Source organism: Tachysurus fulvidraco, chromosome 3, assembly GCF_022655615.1.
Source record: "Tachysurus fulvidraco isolate hzauxx_2018 chromosome 3, HZAU_PFXX_2.0, whole genome shotgun sequence".
NCBI lineage: Eukaryota > Metazoa > Chordata > Actinopteri > Siluriformes > Bagridae > Tachysurus > Tachysurus fulvidraco.
In genome coordinates, this window is record NC_062520.1 from 26613178 (window position 1) to 26641065 (window position 27888).

General features: G+C 41.9%; 1 protein-coding gene and 1 long non-coding RNA gene across 8 annotated transcripts in view; one reads left to right on the forward strand and one right to left on the reverse strand.

Moving 5' to 3' along the window:
• The window catches only part of LOC125140859, a 21607-nt gene extending 8233 nt beyond the window's left edge, over nucleotides 1–13374 (forward strand). Inside the window, exon 2 of the long non-coding RNA XR_007140159.1 lies at nucleotides 13339–13374. This is a non-coding gene — a long non-coding RNA (uncharacterized LOC125140859). The remainder of the gene's footprint in view (nucleotides 1–13338) is intronic.
• cadm4 (cell adhesion molecule 4) overlaps nucleotides 1–27888 on the reverse strand; it is a 199305-nt gene that overhangs the window by 9099 nt on the left and 162318 nt on the right. For all 7 annotated transcript variants that reach the window (XR_007140157.1, XR_007140158.1, XM_027153494.2 and 4 more), the window contains exons 2-6: nucleotides 26332–26478; nucleotides 16782–17069; nucleotides 10290–10451; nucleotides 9761–9851; nucleotides 7658–7830 (exon numbers count right to left, since the gene is read on the reverse strand). Coding sequence is in view for 5 of the 7 variants with exons in the window: in XM_027153494.2 (XP_027009295.1) it covers nucleotides 7658–7830; nucleotides 9761–9851; nucleotides 10290–10451; nucleotides 16782–17069; nucleotides 26332–26478 (861 nt within the window). In the remaining 2 variants the exon portion in view is untranslated. The remainder of the gene's footprint in view (nucleotides 1–7657; nucleotides 7831–9760; nucleotides 9852–10289; nucleotides 10452–16781; nucleotides 17070–26331; nucleotides 26479–27888) is intronic.

Sequence of the window (27888 nt, forward strand, 5' to 3'; positions counted from 1 at the left end):
TTGGCCATTAATTGGACAATGATGAATATATAGTGCGCATTAACACACCAATCCCTCTCTCTTTCTCTCTCTCTCTCTCTCTCTCTCTCTCTCTCTCTCTCTCTCTCTCTCTCTCTCTCTCTCTCTCTCTCAGCTCTCCATATGTCTTTTCCTCTTAATCACTCCCCCACCCCCACCCCCTTTGCTCATTCTCTCCGTTCCTGGCTCCGTTTCTTTCGGTCTAATAGCAGCACATATATTCATCTGTCTTTAAATTATAAATGCAACTCAAAACCTTTAATCACGCTTAACGTTTTCGTCACATCCAAAGTATTCACAGAGACTGTTCCGAATTTCGAAATCCCCAATCCGGCTTTTTTTCCCCGCCGGCAGGGTCAAAGGTCACACCTCTGCACCGGCTTTGCTATTCGGCAGCACGATCCGTTTTAAAATTCCTAGCATGGATTACTGTAAGTAGAATGCAATGAAAGCTTCGTTTATGATTTCTTTTCTGGCTTCTGCTTTCATTATTCGCTCGGTTAATTAGAAAGCCGCGCTGTGACTCCTAATTAGTGGCTGCTCTTGTTTTTTAGGGCTACTCTTTCCCTCAGCTATGGCTGCCTGTCTTCGTCTCCAGAACGACACGATTGTGAACATCTCACGATTGTCTGGATGTTTCCTGTTTGCTGGACATGATTCGATTAGTGTTTTGACAGTATTCACTTAATAAGATAATTAACTTCTTAGCTAGAGAATTGTAAAGTTTGTATCAGAATGAGCTTTTTGACAGGAAAATGGCTGCAGTTAGTATGCGAGGAATGAGCTACATTAAATACGCTACTCTGTCGGTCTCGGACGTGATGCGAAACAAGCCACAAAACATCTGGCATATTTAATACATTTTTTCTGGCTTCAAGCGGCAGAATCTAACGTCTGAATCCGTCTGGGTCTTCGCGGCTCAGCGTATATACGCAAGTGTGGGTCTTTAAAGGGGAAAAAAAAACGACTTCAGTTGTAGGAAATTGTACGTTTAAGAGCTTGCTAGATTTACTGGATTGAATATCTATCTTATCTCTAAAAATGTAGTGCTTTTTTCCGTCTAGGTTCTGCACGGCGCTCAAGTTTTGAAGACAGCCATGAGTGACATCTCCAACCCGAAAAAAACAAACAAAACAAAACAAAAAAAAAAACAATAATGTGGGAGTTGTTGTGTTTGGTAAGGATCACTGACCGCAATTTAACCAAATAGAAAGTTTATGTTTAATTTCTATTTATGAATTTATGTTTATTAATTAATGTGTGTGTGTGTGTGTGTGTGTGTGTGTGTGAGAGAGAGAGAGAGAGAGAGAGAGAGAGAGAGAGAGAGAGAGAGAGAGAGAGAGAGAGAGAGAGAGAGAGAGAGAGATTATGACTGGTGTTTATTGTAAGTGTTTGTTGACTCCTTTATCATTTGTAATGTTGCTCCCATTTAAAACAGTTCGGCTCAAGCCCGGACATTTTTAGGGACATGATTGAGGACAATGTCCCGTCAGGAGACAAGCTGTTTCGTGTTGAGGTTTTGTTCAAACCGACCATAGAAAATACCCTCGCTAATGAATGTGGTTGGTTGTTGCGTTAAATCTTACCCAGATAGTGCTATTTTCTGATTGGCTATTGTGTAGCCTCTTTTTTTGATTGGCTGATAAGTATCAGGCTCGACTAAGAGTGAAAATATATAAAGTATAAGGGAAAATACCAAACACTGAACAATTATTAACTACGCAACAAACTTAATAAGGCTAAAAATAGGTTAGAAAGCTGTGATTGATACCTGCTCGGATGTCTAACGCCAGTCCTTTTTTCTCACTGACGTGAACGAGCGACACAAGCCATTATTTAACTCGGTCACGTGCAGTATTTATCCAATCATGGCTGTTGACGCCGCAAATATGCAAATAAGAAGGTGAAGCCAGGGTTAAGCCAGATCGTCCTTATATTATATTATATTATATTATATTATATTATATTATATTATATTATATTATATTATATTACAGGGTTCAGTGTATCCTGAAAAGCCTTTTAATGTGAATAAAACCTTAAATTCTACATTCTAGGTCAGGTTTCTCTAAAGGCACAAACACCTTCAAGGTTTAAGAAAAATGGGATGGAAATTAGCATGAACAATAAATAATAGCACCCATCAGAAACACATCTTATTTCAGAAATAATTCAAGGATGAAGAATGTCTGCTTTCAGTCCTCCTCATCCTTCATCACGCCAAGTTGTTACTGCCACTCTTTCATGCTTCGGTACATTCTGAAGCAGTAGTGAAGTACATACAGTAGTGTATGAAGGGCTGCTGCTGAAACATGACTAGTATATTCGTGTGACTGAGTTATGGAAATTATCTTGAAAATTAGCTTGGGAAGAATCTTCTTCTACTTTTAGATTTTTCCATATCATCTTTTTGCACCTAACTCTATCCTTTGCATCCTCTACTCTCACACCAATTACCTTAAAACATCCATATATCTCCTCATTGGCCTTCCTCTTGACCTCTTACCTGGCAGCTCCATCTCCAACATCCTTCTACCAATATAACCATCTTACCTCCTCTGTACATGTCCAAACCATCTCAATCTATCCTCTCTGTCCTCGTCCCCAAAACAGACAACCTGAGCCGTCCCTCTGATGTGCTCGTTCCTAATCCTGTCCATCCTCGTCCCTCCTAAAGAGAACCTCAACATCCTCATCTCTGCTACCTCCATCTCTACCTCATGTCTTTTCCTCACTGCTACAGTCTCTAACCCCTACAGCTCTAGATCACTGCTTATAAACTGTTTATAACTTTTTAATCTTGGAACATTTTCTTTCAAAACTAATGAGGCGATATTAGACGTTGTATTTGGCTTTGTTCTTAGGACAGAGAGAAGAGCAGAGCCCTCGATTATCATAATGGAAAGACCGATTGAAAAACTCACCGCGCTCTTTTTTTTTATCTTTATCTACAATTTTGTTTTACTAACTTCACCTCCATGACACTTTCAAAAAGTTGCAGAAGGTATATACTTAGAAATGCTAATTTCCCTGGCGCATTAGTTTTTAAGGACGTTAAAAGCGTCCGCCTGGCGTACGGGCCTCGTGACCGAGTTCCTGTCGTGCAGGAACGGTGCTTTAAAATAGTTTTTAAATGCAAATGGACCACTAGCACGTTGGGAGAAAATGATTGAAATCATTTAATACATGATCTGAAAATTTCAGGTGATGTCTGTAAGCTTCAACAAATGGACTAAATCGAGAATAAATTTCCTCGATGTGTAATTATACTTTTTGACCATAAATTACACTGTTATAGGAAGGAAATTATTTTTATTTGCACTATCCGGGGTGTCACCCGCTATCATCTCAGGAGGTTCCTGGCAAGTTCCTGGCAATAAAGGACCGACGCTAACTCACAGCCACCTGCTTATTAACTCAGCTTGGCTATTCGCTGTTACAGATGCGGTAATGATTGCATACATATAACAAATTCCATTTTCTTGTAAAGTCTTGCTCCTGAGTTCAGCCTGTGATGATTCAAAGCCTTATTATCTGTTGCTATTCTAGTTTGGACTTACAGTAGGAGTTGGTTCTTGCCTGGAGTAATCTGTTTATCGATTTTGCTTTGCCCTTTTGCGTTGTCTGCCTCGGTCTTTTAATATACCCTGTGTTTACATCCAAACGCCCGCACACCTGCTCATGTACTGTTCGTAATGAGCTCTTTTTCATGTAAAGCACTTCCATGTAATTACATAAACTCTCCAGGAAGATGTTATGAAGGTCCTGTGGAGGTAACATTAACGCTAAAATGTCACTCTTACAGTACGTCCGGGATTCCTTTCATGCACAACTACAGTATAATGTCCTGGGTTCTAGATTAGGTTGATCGGGTCGGATTACTGCTGTCACAGCTTCACTTTTTTCTTTTCCCGTTCAATCTCTACTATATCGCCTCCTCCTTCAAAATGCCCCTATTAAACAACACAGCAAAAGAACTGGCTGCATTTTATGTGCTTCACAGGATCTCAGCCAGGAGCAACATCTTGATGGAAAATGTTTTTTGATTCAGAGCAAAGAAGCATGGAAGATTAAGGACCGCGCTCCCTGTGCTGTCATTCGCGTGCCTTTTTTTCTGCACATTCATCATCCTCTGTCCTTTTCCTTTTCGTCCTCTTTTTTTTTTCTCCAGGTCTCCTATCAGTTTTCCCCACTTGTTTTTTTTCCCCCTTCTCTTTCCTTATACCTACCGAAAAGGATTTCGGCTGAAAGTAAAGTTCCGGCGGATAAAGAGTGTTTTCACCCGTGTTTTGTTACCTGACAGCCTATTTATATGATTGTTTTTCTCTCAGCAGGTGTTGTGAACGAGAGAGAGAGAGAGAGAGAGAGAGAGAGAGAGAGAGAGAGAGAGAGAGAGAGAGAGAGAGAGAGAGAGAGACAGAGCCTGCGGAGCTCCCGGAAGCAACACGAAGCCACGGTCTTGAACTTTAAAACAAGCCGTGAGCAGTCTTCCCTGTTTTGTGTTGATTTTCTTATGTGAAATCTCACCATAAAGCTGTCACTCTAAAGAAAAAAAGGAAAAGAGTTGAAGTTCTGCCAAAAATACAACTGTCTAGTGAAAGGAGTCCTCCATGCCTCACACCTCACACACACTTACTTCATGACTAAGGTCCCACACACACACACTATAAATACGATATATAGGATATGTGTTTTCCTGTCCACTCCAGACAAGTGTTATTGTAATAAAAACAACAAAGCCAGGACACACACTGCTAAGTATGGAGGAAACATCAAATGAGACCTCGAATTGCCTACACGGCAACACCAAACGGTGCGACGAGAATAAGGGTGCGAGGGATGGCAGCTGGATGAAAGATGACATTCCCACCCACCTGTGCTCACTGAGCTGCCTCATTAAGGCGCGTGTTTGACGGCTGGCTCTGCCGCGCGAAGACAGAGAAGGAAAAAAAAAGACAGTGCAAGGGAGGGCGCTGCCTCCAGAGACCTAATCCCTTACATAACTTCTCAATAATAAATCAGGCACGGTGAAAGGTGTAGCACCTAAAGTCAGCATCTGTGTTACATCAGAGTTCTATATTCCCACTAGAGAATAACAAAGGCCTGGAAGTAGTGTTTAGATCATGGACTGTGAAAGGAAGCGAAGTTTATAAGGCAGGAAATAGACTGGAACAGACCCCGTATCGTTTGCAAAGGTGTTTTGTGTAGTAGTTTGCGTACAAATGTATACGTGTGCGTCTACTGTGTGTGGATCTGATTCGTTTCATTTCATTCATTTTCTACCGCTTATACGAACTACCTCGGGTCACGGGGAGCCTGTGCCTATCTCAGGCGTCATCGGGTATCGAGGCAGGATACACCCTGGACGGAGTGCCAACCCATCGCAGGGCACACACACACACACACACACTCATTCACTCACACACTCACACACTATGGACAATTTTACAGAGATGCCAATCAACCTACCATGCATGTCTTTGGACCGGGGGAGGAAACCGGAGTACCCGGAGGAAACCCCCGAGGCACGGGGAGAACATGCAAACTCCACACACACAAGGCGGAGGTGGGAATCGAACCTCCAACCCTGGAGGTGTGAAGCGAACGTGCTAACCACTAAGCCACTGTCCCGTCGTTACTGATTCAAGTAATCAGTAAATAAAATAAAATAAGATAAGATAAGATAAGATAAGATAAGATAAGAAAGCTCTCAATAGTGTTGTGTCATTGGTGTTATTTTGGAAATTATCCTCTTTTTGAAATGGACCGTTTAAAATGACTAATTCTGTTGTGATAGATATATATATATACTCACTGATTACTTTACTGGTAGGAACCAGGAGATTTATGCAATTATCTAATCGTGTGGAAGCAGCACAATGCATTAAAAAAAAGGTTAATGGTGACATGGAACTGGGAATGTGAGAAAATGTGATCTTGACCGTGGCACGGTTATTAGTGCTAGACTGGCTAATTGCGGTAAACTATTTGCTGATCTACCAGGATCTTCCCACACACCGGTCTCTAGGGTTTAAACACAAAGAACATCCATTATGTGGGTGAAAACACCTTGTTGATGAGAGAGATGAGAAAAGGATGGCCAAGACTTGTTAAAGCTAACTCATATAAGCACTCTTTACAACCGGGGATGAGCAGAAAAGCTACTTAGAATGCAGAAATGCTGTGCTACGAACATGAGCAGATCATTTTTATCTCCACACTTTGTTTTTTTTCATCACTTCGGTAGATATTCTTCGTGCTTCCAGAGCTTTTGGATTTCTGTATTTCTTTATCAATTCCAATGCATTGTGAGGACGTGATGGTCCAGCGGTTAAGGTGTTGGGATCTTGATCAGAAGGTCGTGGTTCGAGTCTACAAGCTGCTGAGGCATCAACGTTGGGTCATTGAGTAAGGTCCTTAACCTCACCTGCTCCAGGGGCGCCGTCCCTATGGCTTGACCCTGTGCTCTGACCCCATAACCTGGTATATGTGAAAATTTAGGGGCAGGATAAACTGGTTAAGGCTCTGGGTTGTTGATCGGAGGATCGGGGTTCAAAGCCCAGCACAGCCAAGGCTTTTAATTTATGTTTCAAATTATTTCAAGAATTTATTTAAGAGAAAGAATTCTCAAGCTCCTTTGTGACGGTTCCTGCTCTTATGTGCTCTTATCTCGTTAACCTATATTAGCTTCCTATTGGGGGCAGTGGTGGCTCAACTGGGTAAGGCTCTGGGTTGTTGATCGGTGGAACGGGGTTCAAGGCCCAGCACAGCCAAGCTGCCACTGTTGGGCCCTTGAGCAAGGCCCTCAACCCGCCCTGCTCCAGGGGTGCTGTATCATAGCTGCCCCTGCACTCTGACCCCAACCTCCTTAGTTGGGGTATGTGAAGAAAAGTATTCCACTGTGCTGTAATGTATATGTGGCGATAATAAAGGCTTGGTCTTGATATTTCTGCTCTCAAAGTCAAGCGCATTGTGAGATCTTCACTACAGTCCTGTGGAGGTTGTCGGTGATGACACTGACTTCTTTCTAGGTTTTTTTTTGGCAGAGCACTCACAATGTTTCTGCCTATCAAGTGTTGTTAGATTCCTTGGCTGACCTGTTTGATGTCTTTCTGTTTGTACACCAGTGGTTTCTTTCTTTTTCTTGAAATTCCAATTTTTATTGGCTATGCTCAATGCACGGGCAGTGCCTCTGATTTATTTCCCTCTTTTATTCAGCTTCCAAATAGCTTGCTTTCTTTTCAGCACTTTGCTTCATCCTTTTTAACAGCAAATACAGCCTTCAAAGGTGAAACCCGGGGCTCCAACCAGGATTAGACATTCAGAGCTATCATTTGTTAAAACAATGAGTCTAACAGAACATCTCTGGGCAACAAAGAAACACCTGTCGTGTATGTGTTCCAGTATTTTTGCTCACTCGGTGGGGGTCGGGTTCGAACAAAAGGTGCCACGTTGTTTAAGGAGTCAACATGGAAACGAAAGCCGAAAGTGTAATCCGTCGTCTCGGAGTGAGTCCTGCTTTTCCGATACTTTCGAACAAGACTATACTGTATGTATGTATGGAATAGATGAATTTTATTTTAATGAGACAGAAGTAGATGAGGATAATCACAGGCATTAGTAAGTAGCTTTCTCTTACCATACACCAGCAGCGTGTACTGGTCGGCTGCACGGCCGTAATTATTGTGTGCCTGACACAGGTAGGTGCCGTTGTGTGTTTGGCTAAGGCGAGACATGACCAGGGTGGTGCCGGAAATTTCCGCCCTTTCAGGCAGTGTGTCGTTCACTCGCGACCAGAGAATGTCCCGTGGCCTAAAGAAATATAGAGAAAGAGAAAATGAACAATGACTGAACACTGAAGCAAAGCAGAGCCTGAAGCTAAACTATATATATATATATATATATATATATATATATATATATATATATATATATATATATGAATATTCATTCATTCATTCATTTTCTACTGCTTATCCGAACTACCTCGGGTCACGGGGAGCCTGTTCCTATCTCAGGCGTCATCGGGCATCGAGGCAGGATACACTCTGGACAAAGTGACAACCCATCGCAGGGTGCACACACACTCTCATTCACTCACACACTCACACACTACGGACAATTTCCCAGAGATGCCAATCAACCTACCATACCTACTATATCTTTGGACCGGGGGAGGAAACCGGAGTCCCCGAAGACTCCACTGCAAACTCCACACACACAAGTTGGAGGCGGGAATCGAACCCCCAACCCTGGAGGTGTGAGGCGAACATGCTAACCACTAAGCCACCGTGCAACCCTTATATATATGAATAGAAACTTTAGAATATATTATTTTCTATGAATGGGAGATGTAGTAGCTTAGTGGCCAAGGTGCTGGACTACGACTCGGAAGGATGTGAGTTCGAATCCTGAGCGAGGCCCTTAACCATCAATTGCTCAGCTGTATAAAATGAGATAAAAACGTACGCTGCAATGTTCTGCGAAACCCTCGACATTCGCAGTAAGCAGAAAACCTCAAATCCCAGTTCAAGTGCACAGACTTTTGGACCTTGATACAGAGACCAAAGAGGATACCGAATGGAAAGCTGTGGTACAAAGACCATGAACGCGAAGGGATTATGAGACGCGCACGCCGTCACAGCTGTGATATGATCCGTGAGCCCGTTCTCAACCCGATGGCTGAAACCGAGCTTTATCCATCATCCTTCCCTGGCTAGATTACAATGCTTCTATCAGCTTTGCCAATAATCCTGCTGGACACTTTTAATTAAAGCCTGTCCAGGATTCACATCCCATGTCATACACTCACACACACATAAACACATGTGCACAGACACACACAGGACCTAACAAACAGCTGTAGGCGACTAATAAACACACCTCGGCAACAACGGTGGACAGAGTTTAATTGGTGATTAATGTCAGAAGAGCAGGATCATTATAGCTCTATAACGGAGAGATGTGTTCAGTGTAGCGTAAGAACATTGCCTGGGAGTCTCTCTCTCTCTCTCTCTCTCTCTCTCTCTCTCTCTCTCTCTCTCTCTCTCTCTCCTTTCCCCTCTACTCTGTCCTCCTCAAACTGGTCAGTGTTTGCAATCACATCGTCTTCTTTCACACTTCCACACTTAACCCATATTCCTCTCACTCTCTCTAGCCAGAGGACTCATCCCCTTTATCCGCCCTACACCCGTGTTCATAAGCGTCTATCCAAGTCCATCACTTCTCTCTACTCCATCTGTCATCTGGCCGTCCCCCATATAAAAGGACGGGCACTGGCACACTTTCCATCCATCTCTCTTTCAGTCCTCGCGTACTTACAAGACTCCAGGGGGCTTTAATAGCTCTACTCTTAGAGCCTCTTAAATTCACAAAGACCAGAAAAGTGGGGGGAAAAAAAGAGAAAAGAAATCAAAGAGTCGGTCCAACTTGTGGCAGTTGCCCCAGATCTGAGATCTATGAATTTGCTTTAAGGCTCATGTTGATCTCCTGGTGAGCTTTTCAGCTCATCTGGATTGGGTTGATCTTCTGAGCAGTGAGGAGCTACATGGGGAAAAAAATCTGGCAAGCAGAAAAGAGCTTGATGTGCAAAAATAATTCCACTTTCAATATGGCATGTAAGAGCACAACACACAACAACACACACACACACACACACACACACACACACACACACACACACACACACACACACACACACACACACACACACACACACACACACACACACACACACACTTACAGTGGATTTCCAGTAACGGAGCAGGTAAGGCTGAGCGAGTCCCCCTCTCTCAGAATGCCCTGTGGGGGGCTGATCCTCACTGTTGGGGCAACTACGGAGAGGCAGAACAAAAAGAGCTTATCGTAGTGATGTTTTTTTTTATCGTCAGTGCTGAGCACATCACACATCGCACATCACACGTCGTCTCGTGCAGTCATTATGTTGCTTCTTTGTCCGCAATCAGGCAACAACATAATTAGAGGCAATTGCTTTTAAAATCCTGCCAAGAGTACAGGCTTTAGCAGATGGCTATTCCGTGGGCTAATAACGAGCGCTAATGGCCCGTGATTAGCGGCACCCATTGTTTCCTTTTATACTGTAAAAACAATATATTACAGCTCAGGTTCTTCTGACTGTTTAAAAAAAACTCTGATTTTAACACTGATATAAACATAGAACAATCCGTCTGACTCTAAAATGACATTGCACCATTGGAGATTTCATAGATAACTGTGATTCTTTTTTTAAATAAATAAATTCAAACTCTTACAGTGGACATCCAGGCGGTAATGACGGACATTTTTCTGTCCCACGAGTGCTGGGTGGGAAGCCTCGCAGCTGAGAGCAGCACCGTTGTCCTTCCTCTCCACAGGAAGCCTTATGGTGTTGGACACGCTCACCGTCTTTCCGTTCTCCTGCTGGGACACCACACCTGAGAGACAGACGGATAGAGAAACACAATGTTCGTTGTAGTCAGTGACTCAGTGTATTGAGTGTGTATTCTGTAACTGAATCATCTTTCCTGTTTATTTATCACGATGTAACTCTGTGTGTAGGTTCAGATCTTGTTTTTGATGGGATGATATTTCATCACATTAGATTTTTTATTCATTACACTAAACACAGACACACACACACACACACACACATATATGCCCAGAGCTTCACACTGCCTCCACCAGGTTGCCTTCTTCCCATCCTGGTGCCCTGTTTTCCCCAGGGAACTGATGTACACACACCTTTCATTCCACATGATGTAAAAGATAACATGATTTATCAGAACAGACCACCTTCTTCCACTGCTCCACGCTCTGACGCACACGTGCCCACTGCATGGTGTACTGTAGCAGTAAAAGATTTTGGCAGTGGACAGGTGTCAGCATGGGCACTCTGACCGCTCCATATGCAGCAAGCTGTGATGTGTTGTGTGTTCAGACACCTTTCTATCATAATCAGCATAAACTGTAACAGTAGCTGTTCTGTGGGATCGGACCAGATGGGGTAAACTTCGGGTGTCGCTGGTTCACCGGTTGTCCTTCAGTTTGACATTTTTGCTAGGTACTATCAATATCACCCTACACTAGAGGTCTTCTCGGGTCTAAAAAAATGTACACGACCCGAAGTGACCCGAATCACTTTTTACCCGGACCCGAAGTGCATAATATATTTATTTATTTATTTTTTAAGAAAGACCCGACCCGAGACAAATCCGAAATAATTAGACACGAGTCCGACCCCTTGGCAATTTTTTTTAACCCGACTGGACCCGAATGTTGCGTAACTCTACACTAAACCGCTACAAAGTGGATTCAGAATTGATTGACAGGTCTGTTTCAACGAAACTTAGCTTATCACCAGCCACACGTCGCCAGCCACATGTCGCAAGCGGTCTTGGCAAACAGAGGAGAGGTTGGAAAAGGACTCGAGTCGATGCACACACGCGTCTTCTCGGGTCCGTTCGGTAAAAACACATTAATTTTAAATTACCCGAGACCCGATGCCGTTATTATTAGACCCAAACCTGCTCGGGTCTCGGGTCGGACCTCGGGTTTTCGGATCTAAGTGGACCCGTGAAGACCCTCTACCCTACACTACCTGCTGTTTTGGAGATACTTCATTCAAAAAGCTCTGATTCTTTTTTTTTTTTTTTTTCAGCACATCTATATATATACACCGCTCCAAATAAATAAATAAATAAATAAATAAATAAATACATAAATAAATAAATGGAACACCTTGAAAACACATCAGATGCCAATGGGGGGAAAAAATCTACTACTGATATAGACAGGGAAATGTGTTAGGGATGAAAAGAAGCTGAATTTAAACATACCCTGAAAGTCAGAGTGAAAAAAAAATGATCAAGTTTAGCAAAATGGTGTACACACACACACACACACACACACACACACACACACACACACACACACACACACACACACACACACACACACACACAAGTCTAATTGTAATACTTACACTATATCTATACCCATGTGCATTGTGTATTAAAATAGATACTGAAGCATAATTTGAATAGTTGCGATTTTTAAAATGATTACGTACAAGATTAAAATGAGATTAAAGTCTGTTTGTGTTTATGTTTCATTTTAGCACATTTGAAATGCATTAATCACTAGTGTGGCTGCCAGTAGTGCTGTAGCATTAACAAGTTCAGTACATTATCCAAGGTCTACGTTTGGAGAATTCGTTACTGAGATGGATTTTATAAGACCGAATACTGAACGCAAGCCAAGCGCCGAACATCCTGAGGAACACTGACACGAGTCACACACTACTTATGTGTAAAAAAAAATAAATAAATAAAAACATATAAAAGCATAGGTTTAGAGAGGACATCGCAGTACAAGAACAACTAATAAAAAAAAAAACACGAACTAATGACTGCCTATCACATGTCCATCACTGAACGTTTACATTTAAAATGATTTCAGAAATGTATTTATAAGTTGATCAAAAGCTCATGGCTACACAACTCTGCTCGTCTTTGCCCGTTGAAAGGACATTATTTATAACCACGCTCTGAAAATATATTGCCATAAAGCTGCTTTGAGACAATGTCCATGGTTAGACGCATATACTGTAGCTATACGATTGAATTAAATGATCCTGGTACATGGCTATAGAAAATAATAATGTGTCATGCAGTCAAAATGCTTTGAGATCGCTATACTGTGACCTTGCTATCCCTTAAATGCCTCAGAGTGAATCCAGCCATGGGGATTTTGCTGTGTTTGCGTTTACAGATGAGTAAAATTGTTCACACATTGGACAAGGCATTTAAAAGGGATTTGGCACTGTTAATTACTCCTGTAATCCATAATATATATATATCCATCTATCTATCTATATATCTATCTATCTATACACGTATATATATATAGATATATATAGATAGAGAGAGAGAGAGAGAGAGAGAGAGAGAGAGAGAGAGAGAGAGAGAGAGAGAGAGAGAATGCATTCACACACAAGGTACACAATTTTATAGACTTTTCAATTTCATATTTCATTATTTTGTAATATTCACATACTTTAAGACCAACATTTGCCAACACAAATAGACCATTATTTGTCATGCCAAGAAAGTCTCTACAGAGAGAGAGAGAGAGAGAGAGAGAGAGAGAGAGAGAGAGAGAGAGAGAGTAGCAGACTGATACATAAGAGAAATAAAAACATGGACATGATAGCAGTAGAAGAAAGAGAGTGTGTGGACAGAGAAATACAGTATTTAACACGCATGAGCACCTGGATACCGCCACTGGCACACAGCTGACACTGTTTATCTGTGAATGTGTGAGGTGTGTGTGTGTGTGTGTGTGTGTGTGTGTGTGTGTGTGTGTGTGTGTGTGTGTGTGTGTGTGTGTGTGTGTGTGGGGCAGGGGACCAATCAGGCAGACGGCCAGATGGACAGATGTGTCTAAGAGTGGAGCAAAATAGCAACACAGAGAGGTGTGCTGATTCTCTGACAGACAAATGACAGAGATTAGCAGAACAAAAGAGACACTTGTGAACAATAAGCAGACAGAGTACAAAGCCAGGCAACCTTCTGTAGGAGAAGAGAACTGATAACCAGGACAGATGGATGAGAGAAAGAGCAGGACTGTGGATCAGGCTGCGATGAAAGCAAATCAGAGGAACGGTGTGTTTCCTACTTTGAAGAATACTGAAGAGAGCATTGTGATAGATAAATGCAAAGTGGTTGTGTGAGTTCAAACAAATGAATGAGTGAGTTAGTAGGTGAGCTAGCTTGGGTAATACGTGAGTGAGTGAGTGAGTGAGTGAGTGAGTGAGTGAATATGTGAGTGAGTGAGTGAGTAATTGGGTGAATGAGTAAGTGAGTGAGTGAGTGTGTTAATAAGTGAGTGGCTGTGTTAATAAGTTAGTGGGTGAGCCAGATTGGGTAATGAGTGCGTGAGTGCGTGAGTGAGTGCGTGAGTGAGTGAGTGAGTGAGTGAGTGAGTGAGTGAGTGAGTGAGTGAGTGAGTGAGTGAGTGAGTGAGTGAGTGAGTGAGTGAGTGCGTGAGTGAGTGAGTGAGTGAGTGAGTGAGTGAGTGAGTGAGTGAGTGAGTGAGTGAGTGAGTGCGTGAGTGAGTGAGTGAGTGAGTGCGTGCGTGAGTGAGTGAGTGAGTGAGTGAGTGAGTGAGTGAGTGAGTGAGTGAGTGAGTGAATATGTGAGTGAGTGAGTAATTGGGTGAATGAGTAAGTGAGTGAGTGAGTGTGTTAATAAGTGAGTGGCTGTGTTAATAAGTTAGTGGGTGAGCCAGATTGGGTAATGAGTGCGTGAGTGAGTGCGTGAGTGAGTGAGTGAGTGAGTGAGTGAGTGAGTGAGTGAGTGCGTGAGTGAGTGAGTGAGTGAGTGCGTGAGTGAGTGAGTGCGTGAGTGTGTGAGTGAGTGAGTGAGTGAGTGAGTGAGTGCGTGAGTGAGTGAGTGAGTGAGTGAGTGAGTGAGTGAGTGAGAAAGTGGAGTGTCTATTTTAATGAATGAGTGAGTGAATTGGTTAATGAGTGAGTGAGTGAATGAGTGAGTGACTGTGTGTGTCAGGATCCAGCCCGGACTTTTGGTTATGTTCTGTGTTCACGTGTCTGACCCACCAGTGTCTGAGTCACTGTGAGTGAGTCACTGTTTGATTGAGTCGCTGTTTGAGTTACTGTGGGTGAGTGTGTGAGTGAGTGAGGGAGTGAGTGAGTGAGTGACTGTGTGATTGAGTGTGTGAGGGACTGTGTGATTGACTGAGTGAGTGAATAAGTGAGAGAGTGATTGTGGGTGTGAGTGAGTATATGGGTGAATGAGTTAGTGAGTGAACTGCCGTGAGGGGGAGTGATTCACTGTGTGATTGAGTGAGTGATTCATTGAGTGAATAAGTGTCACTGTGTGAGTGAGTGAGTCCTTGTGTGAGTGAGTGACTATGAGTGAGTCACTGTTTGAGTGAGTCACTGTTTGAGTGAGTCACTGTGTGCGTGAGTCACTGTGTGAGTGAGTGAGTGAGTCCTTGTGTGAGTGAGTGACTATGAGTGAGTCACTGTGTGAGTGAGTGACTATGAGAGAGTCACTGTGTGAGTGAGTGAGTGAATGAGTGAGTGAGTGAGTCACTGTATGAGTGAGTCACTGTGTGAGTGAGTGAGTGAGTCCTTGTGTGAGTGAGTGACTATGAGAGAGTCACTGTATGAGTGAGTCACTGTGTGTGTCACCGTGTGAGTGAGTGAGTGAGTGAGTCCTTGTGTGAGTGAGTGACTATGAGTGAGTCACTGTGTGAGTGAGTGACTATGAGAGAGTCACTGTGTGAGTGAGTGAGTGAATGAGTGAGTGAGTGAGTCACTGTATGAGTGAGTCACTGTGTGAGTGAGTGAGTGAGTCCTTGTGTGAGTGAGTGACTATGAGAGAGTCACTGTATGAGTGAGTCACTGTGTGTGTCACCGTGTGAGTGAGTGAGTGAGTGAGTCCTTGTGTGAGTGAGTGACTATGAGTGAGTCACTGTGTGAGTGAGTCACTGTATGAGTGAGTCACTGTATGAGTGAGTGAGTCCTTGTGTGAGTGAGTCCTTGTGTGAGTGAGTGACTATGAGTGAGTCACTGTGTGAGTGAGTGAGTCCTTGTGTGAGTGAGTCACTGTTTGATTGAGTCGCACTGTGTGAGTGAGTGAGTGAGTGAGTGAGTGAGTCACTGTGTGAGTGAGTGACTATGAGTGACTCACTGTGTGAGTGAGTGAGTGAGTGAGTGAGTCACTGTGTGAGTGAGTGACTATGAGTGAGTCACTGTGTGAGTGAGTGAGTGAGTGAGTGAGTCACTGTGTGAGTGAGTGACTATGAGTGAGTCACTGTGTGAGTGAGTGAGTCCTTGTGTGAGTGAGTGACTATGAGTGAGTCACTGTATGAGTGAGTGAGTGAGTGAGTGACTATGAGTGAGTCACTGTATGAGTGAGTGAGTGAGTCCTTGTGTGAGTGAGTGACTATGAGTGAGTCACTGTATGAGTGAGTCAGTGTGAGTGAGTGAGTCACTGTGTGAGTGAGTGACTATGAGTGAGTCACTGTGTGAGTGAGTCATTGTGTGAGTGAGTGAGTCACTGTGTGAGTGAGTCCTTGTGTGAGTGAGTCATTGTGTGAGTGAGTGAGTGAGTCACTGTGTGAGTGAGTGAGTGAGTCACTGTGTGAGTGAGTGAGTGAGTGAGTCATTGTGTGAGTGAGTGAGTGAGTGAGTCCTTGTGTGAGTGACTATGAGTGAGTCACTGTATGAGTGAGTCACTGTGTGAGTGAGTCATTGTGTGAGTGAGTGAGTCACTGTGTGAGTGAGTCCTTGTGTGAGTGAGTCATTGTGTGAGTGAGTGAGTGAGTCACTGTGTGAGTGAGTGAGTGAGTCACTGTGTGAGTGAGTGAGTGAGTGAGTGAGTGAGTGAGTGAGTCACTGTGTGAGTGAGTGAGTCACTGTGTGAGTGAGTGAGTCACTGTGTGAGTGAGTCACTGTGTGAGTGAGTGAGTCACTGTGTGAGTGAGTCACTGTGTGAGTGAGAGAGTGAGTGAGTGAGAGAGTGAGTGAGTGAAAGCTAGACTGGATTATAATCAATGGACTGAATGTGTTGTAGGTTTGATTATATTTACTTGCTTAAATGCACACATAAGTAATGCACTTTCTTATGATACTGTCTTTAGCTAAATAGCTTCATCTTAGATAGATAGCTTCACACACACACCTCAACATTCTTTTGGTGCCCTAACAATCACACACATATGTGTAGTGACACACTAACCGGGAATTTCTCTGCGGTCTCGGACCCAGCGCAGCGTAGCGGGAGGTTTGCTCCTCTCTGACACACAGGTGAGCTCCACCTCTCCACCCTCCACCGCCTCACTCTTCACCTCCACATTGGGCACCTCCGGGGGCACCACCACCGACAGCGTGGCCACCTGGTGGTGCGTAGAGTCCGTGTAGAGCTGACAGAAGTAGCCACCTTCGTCAGACACGCTCACGTTAGTCAGCGTTATGCGCACCAGGCGTGGCGTGAACAGCACCATCTGAAAGCGCTCGTCCTTTAGAGCTGAGACAGAGAGAAAAAGACAAACAGAGAGAGCAACGTTTAATAACTGATATACATACAAGAATGGTACAGCTTGAGAGATAGAGGGTGCACATTTAGTCAGAGTGTGTGGGTATGTGTGTGTGTGTGTGTGTGTGTGTGTAGAAATGTATTTCTGTCCAAGTTTCTTGGTGTGAAATGTGTTTAATTGAATATGTGTCAAAAGTTATGACTCAGAAAGGCCTTGCAGTGCTCTAATCGTGGCATGGTCATGCCAAGAACGCTAATACGAGCTAATATGTTGCTGTTAGCGAGGGTTATTTATCTTTATTACAGGAGACAGCTGGGGGAATAAATGATATATACAGAGAAGGACAGTGAGAGACAGAGATGGGAAGGTAAATACATATCTGGAAAGACATCAGAACAGAAGATTACTCCCTATCAATCAATCAATCAATAAATCGATCAATCAATCAATCAATCAATCAATCAATTTATCTATCTATCTATCTATCTATCTATCTATCTATCTATCTATCTATCTATCTATCTATCTATCTATCTATCTATCAAGAGGAAATGAGAGGTAGAGGACAAAGGACTTAGCTCCAGGTTGATCTGCAGGAAGGATGTTTGGTAAACAAGAAGAGACGGATATTGAAATGAAGTAAAAGATAAGGGGAGAGAAGAGAAAACAAAGAGGAGATATGGAACGCAGCCAGCAAGGCAGTTTCAGAGATGAAGATGAGATGCCACAGTATTGGGCCCTGCGCAAAATGGAGGGATTATCGATTGTCATAAAGGAGGTGACCCAAAACCAGGAGCAGGCAATAAAGGAAATGAGAAAAGCAGAAAGATAAGCTGATAGGAGAGGGGAGGAGAGGAGAGGAGGAATGGAGAAGGGAGAAGAAGAATGAAAAGGGAAGAGAGGAGAGAAGATTAGAAGGAAGGAGAAGAGAAGAGAAGAAATGGGAGTGAGGGAGGAGAGGAGAGAAGAGGAGGAAAATAGGGAGGGGAGAAGATGAGAGAAGAGGTAAGGTTAAAGAATATGGGAAAGACAGCTGACGCAGATAGTCAATGCCCTCCAGGGAGCACAGAATAAGGGACAGAGTGAAGAGAAGTAAAGTGAAAAAAAACGAAAAAAAAAAAATCAATAGTCAGAAATTGAGAATAATAACAAATAATGATAAGTGGAAGAGGCATTGTGAGCTGAGGCAGTGAGTGTAGACTCATTATATATTGACTGAAGGCTAACATTCTCCTGAGTGGCCTTCTGTTTTTCTGTTCAGCAGAAATGGACATCTGTCCTGTTCTCACGGAGCATCTCCAAGCAATCAGTGCAATGCACAAAATAATTGGAGCCCTGAGATGTGTGTGACTGTTGCTGATCTTTGTGGTCCTGGTTATTTATGTTTTTCAGTCCACTGTGAGGGAGTTTAAAGTAGCGAGGGTGCGAGTGCCGGAGAAGGGGATCGAGTGTGGGTGGAAGGGAGGAGATGAAGGTATAAGTGTGGTATAAAGGCTGAACGAGCGAGTGAGGAAGCCAGCGAGCAGAGGGATTATGGGAGTGAGAGAAGGGAGTGGAGCGAGAGAGCGAGCGCGGAAACGTGTGAAATAAGGGGGAAATGAGGCAGTAAGTGAGACAATGAACTAGGGGATGAATGAATGATAAAAGTGAGAGAGTGAGAAAGATCCGAGGTAGAGAGTGCCGAGACCAATTCTGTGTCGAACACTTAAGTATCTGACTGACGTGCTTGATGTGACCGCAATATACAACACTGTCAGAATCGCACACGAACGATCGGACGAAATTGTATACAAAACAAAAAGTGATACAGCTCCCACATACTTTAACACACAGGGGTGAGCCTGGTCTCATTGGAAAGAAGTGATTCTCTAGTTTCAGATACAACTGTCAGATTGATTCTAGGCCTTACTGACACAAAGTTACAGAGGCTAGAATGGAAAATTTTGATTTTCGCCTGAGGTTTTTAATTTATCTTATTTCTCTGGAACATGTTAGGTAACATTTAACACCTGAGGGTCATAGCCACATGTCTTGGCTTTCACCAAAAAAAAAATCAAGTCAAAAGACCCAAAAATGGCTTCAATAAAACTATTTTTCTACGGACATGTCCATCCGGTCATGTGTTTCTTGTTTACTTGTTTACTGTATAACTTTGAATTAAAAGACTGCATGCTCAGTTTAAATGGCCAGAAACCAGCACAGCCTCTCTCTCTACTATTCTGCTGTGTAAAGAGGCCTGTAACCTGACACCCTGAGCTGTGAGAGTGTGAAAAGTTCAAGGATTGCGCAATAAACCCATCGCGCACGATTTTCGCGCAGAAGCCAGCATTAGAGAGGCGGGTCGTGGCATACCGTTGGAATCGTCTCCTTATTGGCTAAAGAGCTGTATAGGTCCCGGCCAATTTCATTGCTATTGGAAGGAGTAATTGTCAGTCAAAGGCGGGTTCCCAAAAATGATGTCTGACCTCATTGGCTTCTCAGCCGTCTATCTCTGCAATACAAGCACCGATTGGCTTAAGTGAGGGCTTGTTTGATTCGTTACGCCCTGGGCTATAAATATGACGTAAATTTAGAATATATTATTTTATTATATTATTTTATTATATTATATTATTATTAGAATATTTTTGAATACCCCAATGAGAAGTTAGAGCCGAAACAAAGATGGTGGCGCACCACTGTTTCCAATTTTTCGGAATATTTGCGGCGCGACCAAAGCGTTTTGGATTAAAAGGCTTACAGATTTCAGTTCCTTGGACCTGTGTGGATTTTTGTGGAATATTTGTTTTGGAATATATTACCCCAGTGAAGAAAGGGATGCGTCTAAAGGTAAGGAAAAACTGGTCTAGCGCCACCTAGGTCAGTTTTCTCCCAAAATTTTTTTCTAAGAGTATGACGGCTATGAATCATATTATGCTTTGTGCGTGGGCTTAAAAAAATATTGAGAGTATAAACTTTACTAGAAACATAAGTTTTTTCGTGTTTTTAGAGGATTTAATGCTTAAAAGTTACAATGAAATTATGCAGCTTCAGCCCCTAGCGGTAGTGTTCCACAGGTGGAACGGTGTTCAATAACAAGTGAATAACAATAACAAATGAATGTTTTGAGCATTTAAAAAAAATTAAAAAAAAATAAAAATAAAAACTTTCAAAGTAATTAATTAATACATAAATATGACAGTATAATACATTTTCTTTACATCCTCATTAAAGTCAGATTTGCCTTCTTTTTCTACGTGAAGGTGAATACTTATCGACCCTTGATTTTTTTATTTTTATTTTTTTTTCATTTCTTTTTGAGAGCACACTGAATGGAGAAAAAAAAAACCCGAACTATTTCAGTAATTCATCAACTCATAAACGTGTAATTACGATCTCAAGGCTACATTGTTTCGTGCAGAGGTATCCTTTAGGGCGCGATATAAAATGAAATAAATAAATAAATAAATAAATAAATAAATAAATAAATGAATGATAGGATGTGCTGGATCAAGTGGCAAAATAACGAAGGGAGAAGAACGAAATGAAATCAAATGAAAGCGCTCTTGCAGAGATTAATGTGATAATTACTCATAAACTCATGCGATACTAGATCAGAAATATCCTCAGCTTTATTATTGCAAACCTTCGCCATTACTTATACGTGATCATAATTTTCGGTCTTGTTTTTTTTTTTCCACACTGTTGCTTTTATGATGCTCTGTATCATATTACATTGTCAGGGAAAAGATGCAGAAGGAAAATCACCAGTGCTATTAGTACACAGAATAAACCAAGAAAGTTTTTGTTATTATACGTAAAGAAAGATCGACTTAGCGTTATTTCTTCCTACCTATGACGTACACTATACAGTACGTGTCTGTCCCTTGTGTGATTTCGATGTTATTGTCTACGTTTTTTATGGTTTTCTCTTATCTTAGCTCTGAGTATTATCTACACGATCTTGAGTGTGTCCCAGACTCCTTAGCCTTCACGATTCTCAGTGTTTAGGGATGGTCTCTGGAGCCTTTCCGGAACTGATGTATTTATAATGAGATCATTAAAATGTAACTGCACACTGGTCAACTCCATTCAACTAATTATGTAACTTTATAATGGAATCTGGTTTCAAGCAGAATTAATGTCGGATCGCAACAGTCTCAAGTCGTTCGGGCGAGGGGGGGAGGGGGAAGGGAGGGGGGGGGTAGTTAGTTTGTGTAGACATACAATCCCAATTAAAGTACGTTACAGTTCCACGATGAAACATTAAGAAGCGTCGGTGGGAGAAAAAAAAAAGAAAAAGAATAGGGCGAGCATTTACGCTAGCTACTGCTGTGATCGAATGAGGTCGGTAATGAGATACAGACTTGAGGGACTGCGTAAGGGAGCAACTAAGGAACTAAGGAGCCAGTAAGCAAGTGACTAATGTGTAACGACCAGCTTGTATCCGAGTGAACCTATTCATTCGACCCTGTTTAGCACAGAGAAGAAAAGAGTGGTTCTAAAACAGATAAATGCCTCCCCACATGCTAAATGGCAACGAAATGTCAGTGCATTGTCCAAGCCAATGTCACCTTTAGTCACGCCTCATTTGCATACCATTCACAGTCAGCCAATCGGAACAGGGTCAGGGGAAATGCACGGACCTGATAGGTCGCAGTGCTTACAGGGCTGAAGGGTTATTTCTGCTTCACTATTCATTTAAAATCCACCATCAAAATCCATTAGTTAGCGAACCGAGACTCTCTCGAAGCATTTAGACCAGCCATGAGCTGACACGCTCTCACTGTGGATCTGCAGATATTAATAGCTCAAAACACTTTTTTTTTTTTTTTTGGTATAGAAAATAGAGCTGCAATTTAAAGGTGCCATCAAAACGAGCAACGCGACGTAGCACATGCTCACATTATCGCTTATTTTCGTTCTCCAACTTGAACTTTTTCTACGTATTCAGCCTTAACCTTTATCCATCTGCTTACACTTTTCCCCCTCTCACGCTCACCTTCCTCTAGACAGGGCCAAGCTGTCGTAACAAAATGGCATAGCAGAATGTGTTAACACGTACAGTAGTAGCTTAAAAGAGCTGCAAAGATGTGTGAAAGTGACAGCAAAGACAGCAAAGAAATCAAAGCTTTAAAGAGGCCTTCAATGAATGGATCTGTTAAAAGTAATTTAAAAAGACAGACCATGACAAAATGATAAAAGCTCTGTCAAGGAAGAAAACTGCAACGTCAGCTTAGCTCCATCTACAAAGACTTTTATGACTGACTGACGGCATCCGATCCACGGAGCTGGACCTCCAAATCTCTTTTATTAAAACAGTAGAAGAGCTGGTCCTTTCTAACATAATGATCTTAATACCTATAACGATACTAAAATCTCATTAACCTGGTTGATATACGACTATGATCTATACTACTATTTATTACTATTTATACTACCTTATAACTTATCTATCCCTAACGAGAAAGCCGGAGGTGACGGCGGCAAGGAAAGACTCCCTGAGAGGATATGAGGAATAAACCTTTAGAGGAACCGGGTTCAGAAGGGAACCTCATCCTCATTTGGGTGACACTGGACAGTAAATAATGTAAATGTAAATTATGTCCTTTCTACAACAGTTTATAATAGTGCAACCGAGACCAAACTATGTTCCCATTACTACTACTATCCTATCACCACTACTATTAGTATTATTATACTGTAACCAGTGTTGGGCAGTAATGAGTTACTTTTGACAGCAACTAATACTTTAACGCATTACTTTTTAAATAAAGTAACTCCGTTACCGTTACCGTATGGTGCGTTTGTCCGTTACTTTTTTAAATGAATTCATTTTGGCTGAAGTGTAGCTGTCATGACGCGGGGTAAGGAAGCGGACCCAAACGCAGGATAGCAAAACAAAACAGGGTTTAATAACAAAAGAAACACTAAACATGACATGGACTAAAGACAGGCCAGGACAACAGTCGGCAACGCGGCACACTTAAATACAAAAGACAATCAGATACAATTAGGAACGGGTGTGGAAATAGGGAGTAACAGACGAGGGCAGGGCAAACATGTGACGAGGAACATAAACAAACAAATGCACGTGGCCAAAGTCCGGGCTGAGTCATGACAGTAGCCTACAGCCAAACCTGTTTACAGCAGCGACGCATTGTAGGATTGGTGAATACCAACTGCTGTAAACACGAAGACGCCGCACTGTGGGCGTGTTTCCGTTTATTCAAGTATGTGCGGCAGTAATGGGGAGTCAATGCGAGAGCAAGACGGGTTTCTCAAAGTGGAAATATGCTCATAATAACTAAAAAGTTACTCTTAACTGTAACGCGGTACATTTTGGTGTAAGTAATCAACAAAGTAATTGAGTTACTGTTTGAATGAAGTAAATAGTAACTGTAACTAGTTCCTATTTCTTAGTAACTAGCACAACACTGATTATAACACTATTACCACTACTGTCACCATTATACTACTACTTTTACTATACTATAGCATATCTATACTACTACTACACTAATATTTCTACACAAATGTACTACATTACTGTTATACTACTACAATACTACCATCACACTATTATTACTCATACACAACTATACAACCATTACTATTGTACTCCTACTAAACTGCCATTAAGCTACCACTATTATTATTACACTACTATCATTAGACTACTACCACTAATTTACTACCATTACCACACAACAATAATACCATTACTACTATACTACTCTTACATTACCATTAATACACAACCATTACATAATGCTATAGTAACACTACTATTACTACTCCTACACAACCACACTATCATACTCTACATTCTACTACTGCTACTTTTACTACACTACTACTATCCTATCACTATTACGAGTCTTATTATAATACTATTATCACTATACCGCTACTTCTAATATACTACAGCATATCTATACCACTGTTATTACTATACTACTCTGCTACCATGTCGATACTATACTATACTATACTATACTACCATTATACTATCACTACTCCTACACATCTATACAACTATTACTACTGCACTACAACTAAAATGCCATTAAGCTACCACTATTATAGTAACACTACTACCACCACTACCAGTCTCGCCTCATTATAACACCAGTACTACGAGTCTCATTATATTACCAGTACTACGTGTCTCATTTCAGTACCAGTACCACGAGTCTCATTATAATACCAGTACCACGAGTCTCATTATAATACCAGTACTACGAGTCTCATTATAACACCAGTACCACGAGTCTCATTATATTACCAGAACTACGAGTCTCAATATAGTACCAGTACTACGTGTCTCATTCCAGTACCAGTACCACGAGTCTCATTATATTACCAGAACTACGAGTCTCAATATAGTACCAGTACTACGTGTCTCATTCCAGTACCAGTACCACGAGTCTCATTATATTACCAGTACTACGAGTCTCATTATAACACCAGCACTACGTGTCTCATTCCAGTACCAGTACCACGAGTCTCATTATATTACCAGAACTACGAGTCTCAATATAGTACCAGTACTACGTGTCTCATTCCAGTACCAGTACCACGAGTCTCATTATATTACCAGAACTACGAGTCTCAATATAGTACCAGTACTACGTGTCTCATTCCAGTACCAGTACCACGAGTCTCATTATATTACCAGTACTACAAGTCTCATTATAACACCAGCACTACGTGTCTCATTCCAGTACCAGTACCACGAGTCTCATTATATTACCAGAACTACGAGTCTCAATATAGTACCAGTACTACGTGTCTCATTCCAGTACCAGTACCACGAGTCTCATTATATTACCAGTACTACGAGTCTCATTATAACACCAGCACTACGTGTCTCATTTCAGTACCAGTACCACAAGTCTCATTATAATACCAGTACTACGAGTCTCATTATATTACCAGTACTACGAGTCTCATTATATTACCAGTACTACGTGTCTCATTATATTACCAGTACTACGTGTCTCATTATATTACCAGTACTACGTGTCTCATTATATTACCAGTACTACGTGTCTCATAATATTACCAGTACTACGAGTCTCATTATATTACCAGTACCACGAGTCTCATTATAACACCAGTACTACGAGTCTCATTATATTACCAGTACTACGAGTCTCATTATATTACCAGTACTACGTGTCTCATCATATTACCAGTACTACGTGTCTCATAATATTACCAGTACTACGAGTCTCATTATATTACCAGTACTACGAGTCTCATTATAACACCAGTACTACGAGTCTCATTATATTACCAGTACTACGTGTCTCATCATATTACCAGTACTACGTGTCTCATTATATTACCAGTACTACGTGTCTCATTATATTACCAGTACTACGAGTCTCATTATAACACCAGTACTACGAGTCCCATTATATTACCAGTGCTACGAGTCTCATTATAATAATATTATCACTTCTTCTATACTACAGCATATCCATACCACTGCTATTACTATACTACTCTGCTACCATGTCGATACTATACTATACTATACTATACTATACTATACTATACTATACTATACTATACTGTACTATACTATACTGTACTGTACTATACTATACAATACTACTACAATACTACCATTATACTATCACTACTCCTACACAGCTATATAACTATTACTACTGCACTAACGACTAAACTGCCATTAAGCTACTACTATTATCGTAACACTACTACCACCACTACCATTATACTACTACTAATACACTTCCATTACAAAGCAGCTATACTACTATTATACAACTGCTACTACTATACTACTACCGGTACACAACTGCACTACTATACTATTACCGCTACATAACTGCACTACTAATATACTGCCGTTATACCGTTATATGATAACTACTTCAAATTTGCACCGATTTATTTCTCAGATTAAATCGTTGTTGCTGGATGAAGGGTTTTCCAGTCATTTATTGCACATTTCGGTTGTTAAAATTCTTCTCACAAAAAAAAAAAAAAATCCTGTTGATGATATTTTTTTGAATTCCAGACTGAAAGCATTGTAGAGAATAAAACCACACACTCCAGCTATTGAGGACGCTGTCAAGAAACTAGTGTCTGCTTGTCCTTCTTACCTCCAGGTATTCACTTCAAGCACAAACCTTTATAGAAGCTTGTTTTATTTTGTTATGATACGAATGAGTAAATGTTTTTGCCGCAGGGCCGGTGGTTTTGACGACCTCTGACCCGACAGCCTGCTGTGCTCACCTCGCGTGCCGTTAAAGAACAGCGTTTGCCTGCGTGGGTTCTGGATGACCACTATGGAGCCGTCATAGTTCTGTAGGCGGCAGGAGATGTGTGCTGTACCGCCCTCCAAGACTGTCACATTCTCAGCCTGCACCGCCTGGCCCCGTGCTGATAGAGAGAGAGAGAGAGAGAGAGAGAGAGAGAGAGAGAGAGAGAGAGAGAGAGAGAGAGAGAGAAACAACATCAGTTACATGTTGGTTAGCTCACAATCATAATTGTTTTCTGACTCGCTCTTCGGTTTCTTCACTCGGCTTTCCCTCATAAATAATCCAAGCAAACAAGTGCCGTCCTTCCGAGATTATCCATCATCTCAAAACGATACAAACAGCACAGCTAGTTCTTTCTCTCGCTGGTTACCAGCAGGCACTTTTTACAGACAATAAAAAATACCCCCAAAATAAAATCTCGGTAAATAATCAGTACACATAACAAACATGAGCAGAAGTGAATAACATAAGCAGTGAGCTCTATTGCTTTAGGGTTTTCAAAATTGTTTCGAACAATTAGCCATTTAATAAATAAATAAAAATAGGTTAGAATGACAACATAACCAAACTCCTGAAAGTGTATCTTTAGTTGTTGTACAGTACTTCTTTCTGGAAAAGACTTGTTGCTTCTAATTGCTCTGTCCCGAAATAAAGGCACGATGTGGTGTGGCTCGACAGCGTACACTCCAGCTACTGAGGATGCGTTCAAGAGCCTAGCTTCTGAGAATCAGTGAAAATTGGTGCAGTGTCCGTTCTGAGGCCTTTTCCCCACACACGGATTGCTGGCTGACGCATTGTGATGTGTGCTGGCAAGCCGCGCAACACTAATGTGCTCACTGGCACATGGCATTGGATTTCTCGAATTTTGCATTCCAATATTCTAGGCTTTTGCAGGATTTGCTGAAGCCAGCTCTGCATTGCTAATGTTTAACTAAGCAGCGTCTGGCCGCGGTTTTCTCGATCGGACGCAGCGTGCCATTAGACTGGCTGCACAAATAAAGTCCCAAGATGTGCGGCTTTTTCTGAAATGCAATTATCCGCAGTGCTGACACAGAGGTCTCTGAAGCAACAGTGACTCATGGCACAGATCATGGGTCTACATCTGGTCTAATGTTATAGTCTAGCCTGCAAACCAGACAAGATGTTTATGTTTACTGTACATATCTGTAGATTAGCCATCAAGATGCTCTTGTTAGGACTGTTGTAGCTCTCAAGGCCATTTCTCCCACCCAACCACCTGAGCTAATTGGTTTAACGTCTGGAGTCGTAAGGGCCAATTAATCTGTTAACTACTGTGGAGCAGTGCTGAGTTGGGACCTTAACAGAGGAAGCACGTGATTTAATACCCCAGGTAAGCCGAGCATATTGCTTTTGCACCTGTTATTCTCCACGCCAGGTGGTGTTTTCTCTGGATATCCATGAAGATGCACACCATCAGAGGTGGCAATCATGAGCCAGATATCTACAAAGAAGTGCTGAGGTAGCTGTACGCCTACAGAGATGTAAAAGTCTCGTCCGTGTCCTTCATGCG